This window comes from Chanos chanos, chromosome 5 (assembly GCF_902362185.1).
Source record: "Chanos chanos chromosome 5, fChaCha1.1, whole genome shotgun sequence".
NCBI classification, from domain to species: domain Eukaryota; kingdom Metazoa; phylum Chordata; class Actinopteri; order Gonorynchiformes; family Chanidae; genus Chanos; species Chanos chanos.
In genome coordinates, this window is record NC_044499.1 from 47118315 (window position 1) to 47134751 (window position 16437).

At 38.3% G+C, this 16437-nt stretch overlaps 3 protein-coding genes across 3 annotated transcripts; all 3 read left to right on the forward strand.

The window, feature by feature from the left end:
- Window positions 1-1344: 1344 nt before the first annotated feature.
- LOC115811117 (parvalbumin-2) lies at window positions 1345-2498 on the forward strand. Its single transcript, XM_030773188.1, has 4 exons — window positions 1345-1405; window positions 1549-1681; window positions 1796-1905; window positions 2473-2498. Exons 1-4 carry the CDS (start codon window positions 1345-1347, stop codon window positions 2496-2498), a joined length of 330 nt encoding a protein of 109 aa, XP_030629048.1.
- Window positions 2499-7824: 5326 nt separating this feature from the next.
- LOC115811144 (parvalbumin alpha-like) lies at window positions 7825-9070 on the forward strand. Its single transcript, XM_030773228.1, has 4 exons — window positions 7825-7885; window positions 8384-8516; window positions 8768-8877; window positions 9045-9070. Exons 1-4 carry the CDS (start codon window positions 7825-7827, stop codon window positions 9068-9070), a joined length of 330 nt encoding a protein of 109 aa, XP_030629088.1.
- Window positions 9071-12463: 3393 nt separating this feature from the next.
- On the forward strand, window positions 12464-15092 carry pvalb9 (parvalbumin 9). Its single transcript, XM_030773522.1, has 4 exons — window positions 12464-12524; window positions 12864-12996; window positions 13971-14080; window positions 15067-15092. Exons 1-4 carry the CDS (start codon window positions 12464-12466, stop codon window positions 15090-15092), a joined length of 330 nt encoding a protein of 109 aa, XP_030629382.1.
- Window positions 15093-16437: the final 1345 nt, after the last annotated feature.

Genomic DNA, 16437 nt, shown 5'->3' on the forward strand with positions numbered 1-16437 from the left:
GTTTATCCAGATTTCTGTCCTCTTACTGCCCAAATTCCAGGCCGTTTCCAGTGTAACGCTATGCATTAAAATTATGTGAGAGCCTTCTCTTGGTTGCCTACGTTTCAGAACAGCTGTCGAAGAGCTTCGACCATTGCATTCCGTGTATTACGGGGTCACATGTGATGTCACTAAACGTAACATCTCTGAAAAAGAGTGTATAAAGATAAGGCGCATCACGTTACAAATATAGGCTCTTACATTTCTCACATTTTGCTGTAAATACTGATCGCATAGGCGAGCCAAGGTGCCCCCTGCCTTGTGTTTCGCATATGGACTTAAAGCATCCCCATTTGAAAGGATATAAATAGCACAATATGGCCAGTAGACACATTTTTTCGAAACTATACCTAACCTAAGCATATGGTGTCCGTTACAGCCTCAGAGACAAGGGTATAAATGCAGGACTGAGAGGGCAATTGCCTAAGCCGTCGAGTAACTCTGGTACACTGAGCTACCTAACTGCCAGCGGAGCTTGAAGGTGAGTTTTTAAACGGAGGCCAACTCACTCTGAGGATGAACCATTAAACCTTTGGTTTGCGCTGCCAGAAACTGCAACAACAACTGCTGGCAAAGACTTTCTGGTTGACCGTGGAATACACGTAGGAAACTGAAGAGAGACACCGTAAAATCTGGAATGCTACTGGACTTATCAGTTGAAGCAGGATCATGAAGGCGAACTTACACCTCTGTATCTTATTGCAGATCGAGGACCTTCACTATAGTATTTGTGGCATACGGATTAGTGTGATATCAGATTCAATTTTTCAGTCTTACGTTTAGACTATAAAAAGAGGTGCACAGACATCGTTGCAAAACGACGAGTACATATGTAAAGTTCATGTTTAGTTCAGCAGCAGGGGCTTACTAGACGACCATGTGAGATAAATCATAACACTAGTGTGAAGTGACAATCGATGCATCAATCAAATTTTATTACCGCTGTCTTAAATCTAAAAGGCTCGTGCATAGTTAACACTTTACCAGAGAAATCTCATCAAGTGTTTGTGATCATTCTTAAAGCAATTAGTGCTTTCATTGCTGACAGTCAACTAGAGTTCTGAATATTTAATTGTCAGTTCTGTGCAATACTTTTGAATTCTACTTGGGATATTAAATAACTACTACAACAACTACTATTACTACCACTATTACAACTACTACTGCTACTACTATAATAACATTTATTTTAAGTAACAGTGGTATTAGTAGTAGTGGTAGAAAATTACACTTGTTTGCAGAGGTTGTTTTTGTGCTAAAACACTGAAAGTAATATTTTGGTTCATTGGTTTGCAGATACTTAAAATGGCATTTGCTGGAATTCTCAAGGATGAGGATGTGGCTGCGGCCATTAAGGATTGCTCAGGTAGGCGTCGCCATTATCTCCACCATTTGTCTCTGAACAGAGTCACATAAGACCTGATACAGTTTGGATCAGTTTATCTAAACATGCAAAACGGCAAATGTTTCAGTCAGAGTTGCTTTAACAAAGATCTTTTTCCATCACAGCTGCTGACTCCTTTAACTACAAGACCTTCTTCGCTAAAGTCGGCCTGAGTGCAAAGTCTCCCGACGACATCAAGAAGGCCTTCTTTGTCATTGACCAGGACAAGAGCGGCTTCATTGAGGAGGATGAGCTGAAGTGAGAGTTCGAATTTATGAAACCTTCTTCGGGGATGAATGTTGGAATGTACTACACAGCAGCTGCATATTGCAAAAACGCTCATTCGCTCGTATTTCTGTCGCACTTTTCCAGACTGTTCCTGCAGAACTTCTCAGCTGGGGCCAGAGCACTCACTGATGCTGAGACCAAGGCCTTCCTTTCAGCTGGCGACAGCGACGGCGACGGCAAAATAGGAGTTGAAGGTATGGAGTCATTAATATGGAATGTATAGCTTTAGTGTTTAAGCTAAACTGACTGAAATGGCATTATAGTAGATGTTTGAATAAGTTGCAATTGGCCAGAGGTTGTGGTCGGGAAAAGTATTCCAGAACTTTCACAGGAAATGATCACTGATGTTAACATTGTGGTCTTGAGCCTATATTAGGACCAAGCTTTCCTGTATTACTCATACAATGGCAGTAATAAATACTGAGTTTCCTGCTTTGTGTGCTATAGTTTTCTGAATGCATAGGGAAATGCTGCTGAAAATGTCAGTCTGGAAAAAAAGTGAGACATATCAGTGCCACAGAGACAAAATATAATTTTGCAACTGAAAACAAGGCCATTCGTTACAGATTTACATATTAAACATCATTTATGAATGCAACCATTTTTTTTCACAAGTTTAAATGAAAATGATTTGTAACATATTGCCAATGCAATTGTTTGTTTGTGCTGTGAACTATGTTTCTGCTCTCATGTCAAACTCAAGTCTGATTTTCAGCTCCTCTGATCAATAACTTGTCTTGTTTGTTTGTTTGTTTTTGCAGAGTTTGCTTCCCTTGTAAAGGCTTAAGCGCTCATGGACCCTATTTTCATAGAACCACTGCTGCTCTTGTAGACTCCCTGGCTCTGATAGATAATTTCAACTTTTTTTTATATTTATTTATGAATACTCTGAAATGTACTCCTTTTCAAAAACACAAGCACATACTCAGTGTCACGAAGATCTATTTATTGTTGAAACTGTTTGGTTAATTTATACGCTCAGAACCGCACACGTGCAAATATAAAATCTTTTTTGCACTTTTGAAAACTAAATAAATATACATTTGGAGTAATTCTGTGTCTTTGCAAATTCCCTGAACCAAACCCATGCATGAAATACGAGTCTCAGAAAAGAAAGCATAAAAGATATAAATTAAAAATAAATAAATAAATAAACTGTATATTACACCTTGTCAAGACTCCCATTTAAAACTCTAATATAAGACACCCATTCAAGCATAACTATTAGACTGCATTGTGCCCAAGTATCAGAAAGGAAACCACCTATTGGCATTAGTTGAGGTGATGGATTTCTAGTTCTGGCACTGAAAGCTTGGAGATTACTGAATCACTGCCATGGGAATCGAGAGAATGCCTCACATATGTTTAATTAGCATTTCCGTGTTCTGTAGGAACTGAGCCATCACACAGGCTCAAATTACATGCCGCTATATTTAACCAAGATACACAACTTTTTACTTAGATCCCAACCACAGTACCTGAGGTTACATTACGATAAACATAAGGCAGCCGGACAACATTACAATGGGAGGCACATAAAGCGTTTTATCCACTGATGTTACTACAGTTTATTTAACTGAGCAAAAGTGATAATATGACCATTTGCCAAAGCTAGAATTAAAGTGACAGCGTCAAAGGAAAAAGGAAACGTTAATACCAATATTTAGAATATTGTCCTAATTTGTTTGGTCTGCCTAAAAAAGAAGGTTCTAGTATAACACTGGAACAGGAATTCTCTCACAATATAATGTAGGAAAAATTAAGATATAAGGAAAATATGGAAAAAACTGATGTTACATATTTATAAAAATATAGTGTTCTCCATATTGTTGGGTTCCTCAGTGATATCAAATATTCTTTAATACAAAACACACGTGGAAATGCCTGGTATCACAAACTGACATGTCAGAATCGTAGCCTCTATGAAACACTTGCGGGATAGAAGAGCCCTATGGCCTCATACTCCTAGCAAAACAAAGCCAAAAGGGCTCTTCTATTAGAAGGTTTACTACTTGCTCTGAGTTAACTAACTCAGTTTTCACTAAACCCACTTTCTGAAACACACCCTTGGTCTTTCTGAGGGTGTGTGGGAGTATGTGTGACATCTTCTGTCACACAGGACACAACTAAAGGATGATTCTTTTTTTGCTAATAATTGTTGTAGAAAAAAAGAGAATTATTTAGAAAAAAAAGTCATATGTAAAAAAAAATCCTTGTAAAGGTGAAATATACTCATTTTGCAGTCATGATGGAGGGCGCTGTTTGTTGTTGTTGTTGTTGTTGTTGTTGTTGCTGTTGTTGTTGTTGTAATGCAGAAATCAGTCCTCCTGTTTCTTTGAAGATACAGGTAGTGGGTTGTGAGAAAACATCTGGAATACAGAGGGAAGAGAAAAAAAAATTGATAATCAAAGGAGATCCAAAGTGACAATAGCATAATGTTCCCCAGTGTCTACATCCTGAGCTAAACACACGGTCAGAGGACCAAATGCTGCCACCTGTAGCAGTCATCTGCCTCTGTGACAACTCTTTCTTTATCCTTGTGACTGTCCTTACACTCTCACTCACCCGTTATCTAAGCTGCTTATCCTAATTACGGTCACGGGGGATGCAGGAGCCTATCCCAGCGTTCATTGGGCGAAAAGGCAGGTAAACACCCTGTACAGGTTGCCAGTCCATCAGAGGGCACTGTTCTTACAGTCTCTTCAAAACAAACAGAAGTCACGCAGTCATTCTAATTCTGTCAGACAGGACTTACGTGAGGTAAAGAGCTATATCTCTGATGGTTAACAACAACAACTCTGCACAGTATAAAAACCAAAGCAATGAGTACGCTTGGTCACTGGAATGTGATTTTGTCATCTGAAGTCTTGTTTGATCTTCTATCTAATCGTTAAATATATAGTGTCTTAAACTGTCATATCAGAATCAGTAGCAGCAGTAGTAGTAGTGATTGTTGTTATAGCAGTACCAGCTGTAATAATAATTGAAGGTGTAATGTAGTAATAGTTGCTGTGAATTTCAAACATGTGTGTATGCACACACACAAACACGTACACACACACACACAGACACAGAGAGAGAGAGAGACAGAGAGACAGAGAGAGAGAAACTGACACAAACAGAAGATAATCGTTAAAAACTTAACAAAGTTTATGCTCCTAGCATTGCTCAACATCAGGTTTAATTGCCATTGGATAAACATGATGTCTTACACTTAGTTCTCATGATGAGCAGGCTATCACCTTTCGCAGATTTCATAAATAGTGTCACGTCCATAATAAGATATTGGCAAAGGTACAACATGAGGTGAGTGAACTCAAGTGAGACCACCTACTTCTCGCTGAAATACACTGCACATGCGTCCCACTCAAACACAGTGAGCTCAGTTCCCATGCAAATACACAAATATACCTGCTCCCCATTCAGATACACACTGAACCTGCATCCCATTCAGATACACACTGAACCTGCGCCCCATTCAGATACACACTGAACCTGCATCCCATTCAGATACACACTGAACCTGCATCCCATTCAGATACACACTGAACCTGCATCCCATTCAGATACACACTGAACCTGCATCCCATTCAGATACACACTGAACCTGCATCCCATTCAGATACACACTGAACCTGCATCCCATTCAGATACACACTGAACCTGCATCCCATTCAGATACACACTGAACCTGCATCCCATTCAGATACACACTGAACCTGCGCCCCATTCAGATACACACTGAACCTGCTTCCCACTCAGATACATTCAACCTGCCTCCCACTCAGATACACTTAACACCTGCTTTCTTATAAAACACACCGAACCCACTTTCCACTCTCATACATCCTGAGCCCGCTTTCCACTTAAATACACCGAACCTGCTTCTTGTTCAAATAGGTACTGAATCAGGTTCCAACTTAAATATACTAAGACGACTTAACACTCCAATACACTTACGCCTGCTTCCCACTTAAATACACTTATCCCTGCAAATACTCTTAACCCCGCTTTCTTATCAAACATACTGAACCCACTTTAAACTCAAATATATCCTGAACTGGCTCCCTTAAATACAGCCTGAACCTGCTTCTCACTTTATATACACTGAACGTGCAAATACACTTAAACCCCCTCTCTTATCAAACACACCAAACCCAGCTCCCACCCAAATGTACCCTGAACCAGTTTCCGATTCAAATACATCCTGAACCTGTGTCCCGCTTAAGTACATTGAACATGCTTCCCACTCAAATACACACTGAACCTGCTTCCTACTTAATATGCTGAAACCTCTTTACACTCAAATACGCTTAACACCTGCTTTCTTCTCAAATAAACTGTGCCCACCTCCCACTCAAATACACCCTGAACTTAAATAAACCCACACTCAAATACGAAGTCAATATGCTTCCCACTTACTAAATCTGCTTCTTTCTCAGATAAACACTGAACCTGCGACCCATTCAGATACACTGAATCTGCTTCCCAATCAAACACATGGAATCTGCTCTCTGTTCAAATATACCAAATGCTCTTATGTATTTTGCTGAACTATACAGTTCTTCATACATTATTTCTGTGTTCGCATTTAATGTTTATTAAAACGGATGATTTAATTTTACAGTTATCTGAAATCAAGTTAAAAATTATGAAGCTAGTACTTCTTTTCATTTTTTGCAATTTACTTTTTTTTCCTCTTTCCACCAATTGCCATAACAATTAGAGGCTATACAGCCCCGGTTTAGGATAGGATTATAACGGACGATTCAACAATAGCTACAAGAGCTTCATGATTTAATCTACTCAAACTCACTCAAAGATCCTGAGGGAAGAAACCTAAGGAAGATACACTTCAGTTTCCCAGCGGTAACGTACTGTACATTATAGGCTACGTCACTCATCAGCACCCATAAATGTTGAGATGAAACCTTTTACACATTGTAGCTGATAGCCTACAGTCAAAGTTACAGAAAATAAAAAAAAATACCCTGGCAACTTGTATACATCTGTCTTTAACCATTTTATGCAAGAACTAAGAAAACCAAATGTATATTACTAAGCGACCTACTCTACGACTTTACCTTAGCCAGTCAGTCTAAACGCAGACGTCCTTGTTTAACCCAGAAAGAAATACGACAGAGCGTGTTCTTTAAATGTATTGTTTCACGTTCAAGCGAAACTAGCCTACTCCTCAGTACAAGTTACCTTAACTCTCTGTGAGCTTCTCCGCAAATCATACGGTTACAATCTGTATCACTGCACGGTGTTTCATCCGTATCAGCAGCATATATTATTAGCCCGAGGGAATATGAAGAACTTTTACATATACGTACCTTTTAAGCATCTTCATTTATGTGCATATAAATAGAACAGCCTGACTACTGGATACATTTTTTCGACCGACTGCTTTGCATGCGGTGTCCATTACATTATGCCTCATATTTCGGTTGAGTAGGGGTATATAAGGTTGAGGCCGACGGCTTGCCGATCACTGCAGTTGCCAGTTTCATTATTGAGGATCCACCTTAGCCCAAACAGACAACCAAAGGTGAGTGTCTGCGCGCGTATGAGGCAACATAGAAATGAGCGATCGACTTTGTTTTGTTTTGTTTTTTTTTTAATTTAGCAGATTATTTCGTGTCGTCCAGTTGATGGAAAATCGATGAAAATAAAATCATACGGAGATGTTAACCATGGAAATTCAATTCGCCCGTGGACTAATCCAGAGGGGATAGTATGGCCTATAAAAGGGCAGCTACCTGCTGTGGAATCTTTTTTATTTTTTTCCCTCTTTACTTTTTCTTTTTTTTTTTTTTTGGCTTCAAGCCTCAACTTCGACGTCATTTTACAGGAGCAGAGGATTCCGTAATTAATACACGTATTTTACTTATGATGCATAGTTATCCAGATGCTTGATGTACATTTAGATGTTTCACTTCTATGATTTAAATTACCTTAATCAGCAGCATTAGTTTTCTTCATCAATTGCCTCTGAGTAGCATGCAGTAAATGTGGGATGGCACGTGTTTTATTAATATTTGACCTACTGTGCTGTTACGAAGACGACAGTTTGTCTTATTAACTGATGTCTTTACGATTATAGCTGAAAAATGGCTTTCGCTGGACTTCTACAGGACGCTGACATCACTGCAGCCCTGCAGGCATGTCAAGGTAACCCCATAAAAACTTTCAACTTTCAACTTGGAGCATCACAAAATACAAACGTTTCTGAAGTATATGCTTTGACCGTAACCAGTCACACTGTGAGTTCTACAGCAGTGTTACATTCAATTTGGGGGTGTGTATGTGTGTTTGGAAGAGATCTGAGCATTCACACTTTGGTTTAATTACAGAATATTTATACAATGTTATTACATGCATTTCAATTATTAAAATTGAAGTAGACATTATACAGTGTAATCATATGCATTTTAATTATCAAAGGAGACTAAACAGAAAAGAACAGAAACCTCAGTAAATATACACTTAAGAATAGCTACATCTTTCTACTACCGTCTCATACATCAGGATACACCAATCTGTCGGCAGATATATATCTACTGATCTTTTCATGGTGCCGGTGAATTGTCTCTGCAAATAAATTACAGCAGTATTGCTTTTGACCACTACAAGCACAAGCCAATATCTTTTTTTTTTTCCCCCCACCAGCTGCCGACTCCTTCAATTACAAAGCCTTCTTTGCCAAGGTTGGTCTGACCGCCAAGTCCGCAGATGATGTGAAGAAGGCCTTTGCCATCATTGACCAGGACAAGAGCGGCTTCATTGAGGAGGACGAGCTGAAGTACGAGAGCTGTCTCTTCACGACTGCTTTCCATGACACGCCGTTAAAGTCTCAGAGATTTAAAAGCCAGACAACACGCATTACTAATCTGTGTCGACCAACAAGACATTTTAAGCGTTTGATTTACTCATTTTGGCATTTTACCTGCTTGTTCTAAATGACAGCAAAGTGTTTCCCAAAGAGCTTCTCCCATTTCAAATGCTGCTGTATTTTGTGGCACTTTCTAATTGTCTGTTTGATGTCATTCTCAGACTGTTCCTGCAGAACTTCTCTGCTGGTGCTAGAGCACTCACCGACGCAGAGACAAAAGCTTTCTTGAAGGCTGGTGACTCTGATGGCGATGGCAAGATTGGAGTCGATGGTAACAATACACCCAACCCCCTCCATATGACTTAATTCACTTACTCTGAGAATCATTACTATCCTATATTCATTGTAAGCCTTTAAATTGGACTAAGAACTGAGATTCACCTCAACTTGAGTTCATTAATGAATAATTTTTTTTCCTTTTTTTTCTCAATTTTTCAGAGTTTGCTGCCTTGATCAAAGGATAAATGACCACAAACGCACACCGCTTGCCTCTATGGAACAAGGCTGACTAATCACGTCAGTCCGGCTGATTCCGTATCCGTGTTCGATATGCCGTCAGAATGTTCACACTCATACTGCAAACCGTCCACACAAGGCTGACTGTACAACACTGGCTGCACACTTGTGTCGTGCTTTCATGTGCTTTATGTCAGATGTGATTTTTACTTCCTGTGACATCACTCATCCACCATTTTGGGAACAGATGTTAGGAAAAGATTAAAAAAAAATATATTTTCAGAATTTGTGGTCTCCTCTTATTTCTTTTAACCTAAAGCACTTTTATCCCATTGATGAATATGTTGTTTTTTCCTTATATGTTACCTGATTAGTAATGTTAGTAATTCATTTAACTAAATATTTCGTGTTACATTTAATTGTCATTTAACATCATTTTGAACAGTAATAGCACAGACAGATAACATAATAACATAGATCCTTTGATAACATATATGTAGATGGTATATCTGGGACTGTCAGTCACTTTTACATGATTAAATGGTATATTTTGCCATCTACTGGACATAGAGGGGACTTGTTCACAGATTACATTTGGGAGTTGGGGTTGTCTTGCATATGTATGATATTTCATATCATTCCTGACAGAAAGTCAGAGGTCATTTCTGTCAAGGTTGTCTCATCACCAGGCTGTACACACGGAACACGATCACAATTTAAAAAAGGAAAAAAAAGTCTGATCCGTGCGGAAAAAAGAATTCTGTACGGAATATTACCACCCTATAACCACTGGATGGTGTCTTAAACCTACATTTGAACTGAACATTGACACATGTTTGTAGATCTAACCTGCAGGATTAATTTATTGTTTGAACATCTGAATGCTTTTGAAAAAAAAAAAAATCTTTCATCAACCATCCTTATCTATCTGAAGGATAACGTTGTTCTCACTACAACAAGTGAGAGTAAATTGAAAAAAAAAAAGCAAAGAGTCTGTCAACATCCTGGATGAAGTAAATGGATAGATCACTACGCTGTAACACTACCAGGGGCCTTCGGTGTCAGTGAACACGGTCTGACTTCAATTGGCCTACATCCCCTTCTCCGTGACAAGGAATCTTCTCAGTTTCTCTGGAAATTTCTAAGTGGGCTCTCTAAATTTTTCAGGTGTGCCACATCATGTGTAACTGTGGTTACAAGCTTTAAAGAGTCAGAGAGGTATAAAACCTACATGAAAACCTGTGGCATTCATCCCTGTCGTACTTGTGTGACATCGTTACTAAGTGTTGCATCACTCAGTGGAGTGTTTTTGTGCTTGATTGGATTTAACCAATTCTTCCAACATCTTTTTTTTTTCTTTAATTCGGCTATCAGGGCTACATTAATTATTTAATCCAATTTCAATTTGCATGTGTTCTAGGTGCTCTATAATAAAAAAAAATAGTAATCTCACAATGAAATGTGTCCAGAGTATAATTTTCAGCTATGTCAACTGATTATGCATCTTTAGTTTTATCATTTATCCCCACTAGAATCATAATTTTTGTTTGGGGTTTAATCATTATATAAAACTTGACATAAGTCAGATGACTGCATAAGACATGCTGTACTTTTGCATGCAGTTACACAAGTACTGAGTTGAGCAAAAATATTTCTTAGAACTGAACCAGGGGCTCACGGTCTATATTAATGATTAATCTAAGTATGCATGTGTCTTCCCCCATTGGATTAGATTTCAGGTGTCTCCAAAGGCCCAATTATCTCAATTTAGTAAGAGTAAAAAAGCTTACTTAACTCTGAAACCAAACTCTTAGCCTTAAGATTCGGTTATGATGGGTGTTTAAGTAAATTAGCCTTTCACTTACTCCTCAAACATCACCCCAAGTGACACCACATAGGGGTGAAATAAGATTAAACATTTGCAGAAGTCTTTGTGTGTGTGTGACAGCTTGATTCTGCTAAATGCAGTGCTGTCAAACTTCTTTATCTGCATCTAAAAGGGCAAGTGTGCACCTGTCAGTAAAATCCCTGACACTTGTGTAATTATTTAGCACCATTAACAAAGTCGAATTTTTATACATGAAATGCGGTAAAACTGATATTATATTTTCAGTTAGTTATGGCTGACTGATAAACCATCAGTATGTAACAGGGATTACTGATTGTTTTTCGTACAGTACTTTTTGATTGAATTGACGCAAGTAGGCCTACTAGTTTACATTGCGACTATACTGAATCCTCATGAACTCAAAAAGCCACTCACGTTATACTTATTAAACGATAATTTATGCATCAGTCACTCGCAACTACAAACATATTGTAATAAACAATGAAGCGATCATGATTTATTGACTGCTCGAGCGCACGTTTTACTGAGTAAGAGTGAGATGCGAGGGAGGGAGAGATGAGAGGCGGAGAGGGGAGAGTTTGGGAGGTACCTGTTATTTCATTTGACGTTGGCATCCGCAGCGCTAGACCGGTGTACAGGTAGGCTGCTGAATAACTTTCTGCTCTTAGCACAAGCTCGAGGCGGTTATAAATAGTGGAGGTTTATTAGTTAGGTAAGAAATTCAAGCAGGCCCCGGCAGCAAGAATTTGATACACTGACAGGTAACTTAAGCGTTGCTCATTGTGCATATTCTCAGGCAGTATATAAATTCACGTCGGCTGACAATATTCACCACAAAGCCTTACCTCCGCTCTCCAGCGCACACAAGCAAAACTATAAAAAGGTAAGTGTCAGGCAACGAATATACACGCTGTGGATGTCGTTATTCAACGCACAGTAGATCTTACCTTGATCTGGATGAAGTAACATGCATCATTTGCGGGAAAAGCCTTCTCTTTGTTTTAATTCTTGCTAATTTTCTCAAAGTAAACTGGAATGAGCATTTGCCGAATTACAAGGGAATGTAAGAATTGTTTGGAGAGCAGAAGTCCTGGCTTGGACATAAGATTCTTGTATGAACAATTTTACAATTTCAGTAACAGAGATATCAGAAGATTATAATGCATAATTGAAAAATATGAACATCTTTATTAGTTTGGTTCTGTTGAGTGAAAGAAAGCATTTGCATTTGATATAAAAATGCTTGCTTTCATTCCATTTGAATCTTTAGCAGTCTGGTTTGTAAGTTATTTCTCTATATAAATATATTCTTTCCAGTTCCTCTTTAGTTATGTATAAAGGGATGGTAACTGCCATATAGCAAAATATATACCCAAGTTGCATATGAAATTATAAAATGGTCTTATCATCACATCATTAATGATAACTTTTTATTATTATTCACCGTATGAAGAAATGTGACAATCTTTGTAACAGGAGCAAGTTACGTACGCCGTTTGGATCTCAGAATTTTGTGACATACCTGTCATTTCATTCTCCTGACAGAATTAAAATGTCACTCTCCTCCATTCTGTCTGATGCGGCCATTGAGAATGCCATCAAGGACTGCCAAGGTACAGTCACCCTCAGATCCCAAGCTTCAAACACACAGTGCAATACCACACAACACAAAGCAAAGAGAATGGTTGATTTTCTCAGTCAGTTACAGGGATACTGTTCTAATTGTAATGTGCTTGACTTGTAGATTCCAGGATCTTCTGCTCTCATCGGTGGTGTAGCATTACAAACTCAAGAAAAGCTCAGATTGCCAGCAAAAGCAATTGTAGTGATAGAACTCTTAACTTGAACATAGAAGATATCAGACTTTCCCAGGCCACACATGTTCTTTTAAGCGGCGCAGCTGGTATTTCATCTGAATCATTCCAATGTGTCTCTTTTGCATTCTCCATCAGCTCCAGATTCCTTCAGTCATAAAAAATTTTTCCAGCTCTGTGGCCTGTCCTCAAAAAGTCCCCAGGAGATCAAAGAGGTGTTTAATATCATAGATGGTGACAACAGCGGCTACATCGAAGAGTCAGAGCTAAAGTATGTTACCCTTTTTTGGTTTGTTTTTTTTTAAATCATCAAAAGCATCTAGGTAAAAACTTTTATTCTACACATACCTGCCGTGAGGTTTTTTTTTGTTTGTTTCCGTGTGCCAAACAAATCCTCTGGAATTTCGTCATTTCTGTTTTTATTTTGGAACCAAAAAATGATTACTGTTCTTTTGTCTTAGACAAAATATAGACTCTTACATTTCAGCGGAGCACATTCAACTTGAATAACTGAAAAATTTCAATAATAATTTTAGGCCACATTCCAAAGTTAGCGATTAATTCCTGAAGTCCATTTCAACAAATCTTTTCCTAACATAATCCATGAATGTATTGCCTTTATTTATTTATTTGGCATTATGGTTATTGTCTCCATTATGTAACCCTATCAACTGAATTCGTGTCCAGGTTATTCAGGATAGCATTCTAAATTACCTTAGAAAGATCACTCATATATTTGTAGCTCTCCTACAGTATAGTACCTTGAAACCGTACATAGACAGAGGACTACATGAGTTTGAGAAATGCAGGCAGAACTGTGGTATGTTCTAACATAGTGATTCTCAACTCCAGTCCCGGGGGCCCACTGCTCTGCATGTCTTTGTTTTAACTTAGGACTGACACACCTGATTCCAACGATCATCAAGCAAACATCAAGCCCTTGATTAGCTCAATGAACAGTGATGATGAAGAGTTAAGACAAAGATGTGCAGAACATTGGGCCCCCAGGACTGGAGTTGAGAATCAACTGTTTCTAACATATGCTGTGTACAGTTATAATGACTGACTCCTGATACACTGAAATAGCATAAGTCGAATAATGAGTTTCCGTATGTGTGAGTTTGTCTTCAGCAGGTCTGCATATTCTTTTAGGCTGAGTCGTTGTGATTGATTTCATTAGTGTAGTTTTGTGTATATTTGTACCAGTAAAAATTTGTCTGCTTAATTTGCCTCTGTGCTCCTCAGGTTTTTTCTCCAGCGGTTTGTACCAAGTGCTCGTGTTTTGACAGACAAGGAAACCAAGTCCCTCCTCTCTGCTGCAGACAACGACAGTGATGGCAAAATTGGGGCAGAGGGTAAAATGTTTTATCCTGCGTTGTCAAGCAATCTGAACTGGGCCCATTTTATATCAGCATTTATAAATGAATAGAAATGGAAAAAATGCTAATGAGTATGTGTATTTGCCATTCAGTTAGTATATTTTCAACCAAAGTCTGGACAAAAATTGCTCTATAGCAACATTTTTTACACATTTTTGATTATGCTGCATTTCTCTTTGCTGTTTTCACCCCTAACAGCACTCTGACATACTGTACCTACTAAAGTATTTTGACCTTGTTATCAAAAAGCGTGGCTAAACAGATGTGTAAAACCTTATCAGACTATTTTCACTGCTAAGCAGTTTTTTTGGCAAACAAATATCACGGAATAATAGATAACAGATGTGGCATAGCCAAATCAATGGCACAAAGCTTTGAGGAAAAAAAAAAAAAAAAAAAAAAAAAGGGTAGGAAATGACATAAGAGGATCAACAATCTGGACAACCTCAAACCATTAATCTAAACCTGCGTGAGAAATCCCATAGAACAGATCAAACTTATTTCCAAGCTTTTCTAGAAAGTTACTAAAGAACAGTGTATGAATATCAAGCATGCATTACATTAGACTGTGGAATTCAGTCTACAGCATGCAGACGTTGAACATTTACACTGTATGAATTTCTCCCATTTCATTAGAGGAAAACATTAAATATACTGAGACAAGCACATCGTACGTGGGTTTAGATTTAACATATGGATAATATTTTAAAATTCAATGTCATATAAATATGCATTTCATCTAAAAAATATTATTCCTCATGTGTGAACAAAAGGCATTCTTGTATACTGATTATTCTTGAATAGTCAACAGAAGACTCCGGTAAAAGCTCAAGCCCATGAACCTTCTTCTGAATTATGTGTTTCATTTATTGAATCAAACCCCCCATGACAAATCACATTCACTTGCTGATATCTTAATAAAAACAGCACATTTTTAATATTGTTCTAATTCTTCCTTTCAGAATTTCAGACCATGGTTCTGTCCTGAGACAGTGTCTGTCCTACACTGCAGATCTTCACTCATCTGTCCGTGCACAGGGTGATTTCAGCCATCTCTGCGCTTTTTACCTTTCTTTCTCAACAGACATACCTGCATGTGCTCCGTTGTGATTCTTTGCCCTTGTAACACCTGTTAAAAAAAAAACCCCTATGTGTCTGTGTTTTTTTTTCCCCCTGCAGAAGAGCATTATTTAGGTAAATGAATAAAATCTCTCAGACTGTAATGTGTGATGTCCTGACTTTAAATCTGACTTTGGTTAATGTGCACCACTTTAGTCTCAGTGATTTCTAAAGATCTTTTGGCTGGCAAAACCCAGATGTGCCCAATCTTTGTGCGGGAATTTACTGCGCGCTTCGAACTGAGAGAGGCATAATCCCACTTCGGGTCATTCAGTATAGCCATGTAGTTTACCCAATCCAGATAGTTATTCTCAGTAACCTACTGCACACAAAAGTGCAAAAACTAAAATACATCCCACCTCACTATTTCAATAAACCTCGAAACAAAAGGAGATGAGCTTCAAAGATTTAAAGGATTGTTACTGTACTGGAACATGGTGAGTCTAACATTACTTTTCAGAAGTAATACAACATTAGCCTACCAGCAGGAGACAAACTGTTAAAAGCATCGGAGCAATGGTAATTATACCCACCGCAGTAGTAATAGTTGTAATGTTCACATTTTCAAATTTGAATGACATTGTTCATTGCTGCTACACCACCATATTAGCAATAGAGAGAAGTGTTCTTTATTATTCTCTATTGTAAATAGCACTCATAAATATTCTGATTTCTTCAGTGTCCAGAGCATAATAGAAGGAAGGATATATGACTGGCATTGAGTTGTTTCAAGTGCTGTACTGTTTAGTACATGATTTTTTTTACCCCTCAAATGAGAGACAAAACTGCTTCCAATCCCAACATACTACTCCTTACATGTCCTATCTAAAATGTAAGCTTGACATTTTACCAAGGTTTTAGAGGAAAAAGCACATCTCCTCAGTCAGCGGACTTGATGACCTAGCCTATAATAAACTAAGCATTTGGAAGGCGAATTATATCCATAACATGTACAGGCTACACTGGTATTGCGAAAGAGTCACGCTTAAGGGTGAATTTCAGGGACACATGAAACAAGCAGTGAGATTACAGTTACAATGCTGAAAAAGACGCCTTTGCCCAGTAAGCACTATGGTGACAATTTTGTGATCTATTGGACTGAAAAAGCTACTTCAGTGTGAGTTTCCTATGGTCTCCAAACAAATTTTCCTAAATGTCAAGACTTCTGCAGCATTTTTGGAAAAAAAAAATACTTGGCGTGAGGCCTGCAGAGC

Bases quoted from the DNA above. Each gene is read 5' to 3' on its own strand.
- LOC115811117 (XM_030773188.1), top strand. From the start codon at position 1,345: ATGGCATTTGCTGGAATTCTCAAGGATGAGGATGTGGCTGCGGCCATT. The intron at 1,682-1,795 runs GTGAGAGTTCGA...GCACTTTTCCAG, and splicing joins ATTGAGGAGGATGAGCTGAA to ACTGTTCCTGCAGAACTTCT. The intron at 1,906-2,472 runs GTATGGAGTCAT...TTGTTTTTGCAG, and splicing joins CGGCAAAATAGGAGTTGAAG to AGTTTGCTTCCCTTGTAAAG.
- LOC115811144 (XM_030773228.1), top strand. From the start codon at position 7,825: ATGGCTTTCGCTGGACTTCTACAGGACGCTGACATCACTGCAGCCCTG. The intron at 7,886-8,383 runs GTAACCCCATAA...TCCCCCCACCAG, and splicing joins AGCCCTGCAGGCATGTCAAG to CTGCCGACTCCTTCAATTAC. The intron at 8,878-9,044 runs GTAACAATACAC...TCAATTTTTCAG, and splicing joins TGGCAAGATTGGAGTCGATG to AGTTTGCTGCCTTGATCAAA.
- pvalb9 (XM_030773522.1), top strand. From the start codon at position 12,464: ATGTCACTCTCCTCCATTCTGTCTGATGCGGCCATTGAGAATGCCATC. The intron at 12,525-12,863 runs GTACAGTCACCC...ATTCTCCATCAG, and splicing joins TGCCATCAAGGACTGCCAAG to CTCCAGATTCCTTCAGTCAT. The intron at 14,081-15,066 runs GTAAAATGTTTT...TCTTCCTTTCAG, and splicing joins TGGCAAAATTGGGGCAGAGG to AATTTCAGACCATGGTTCTG.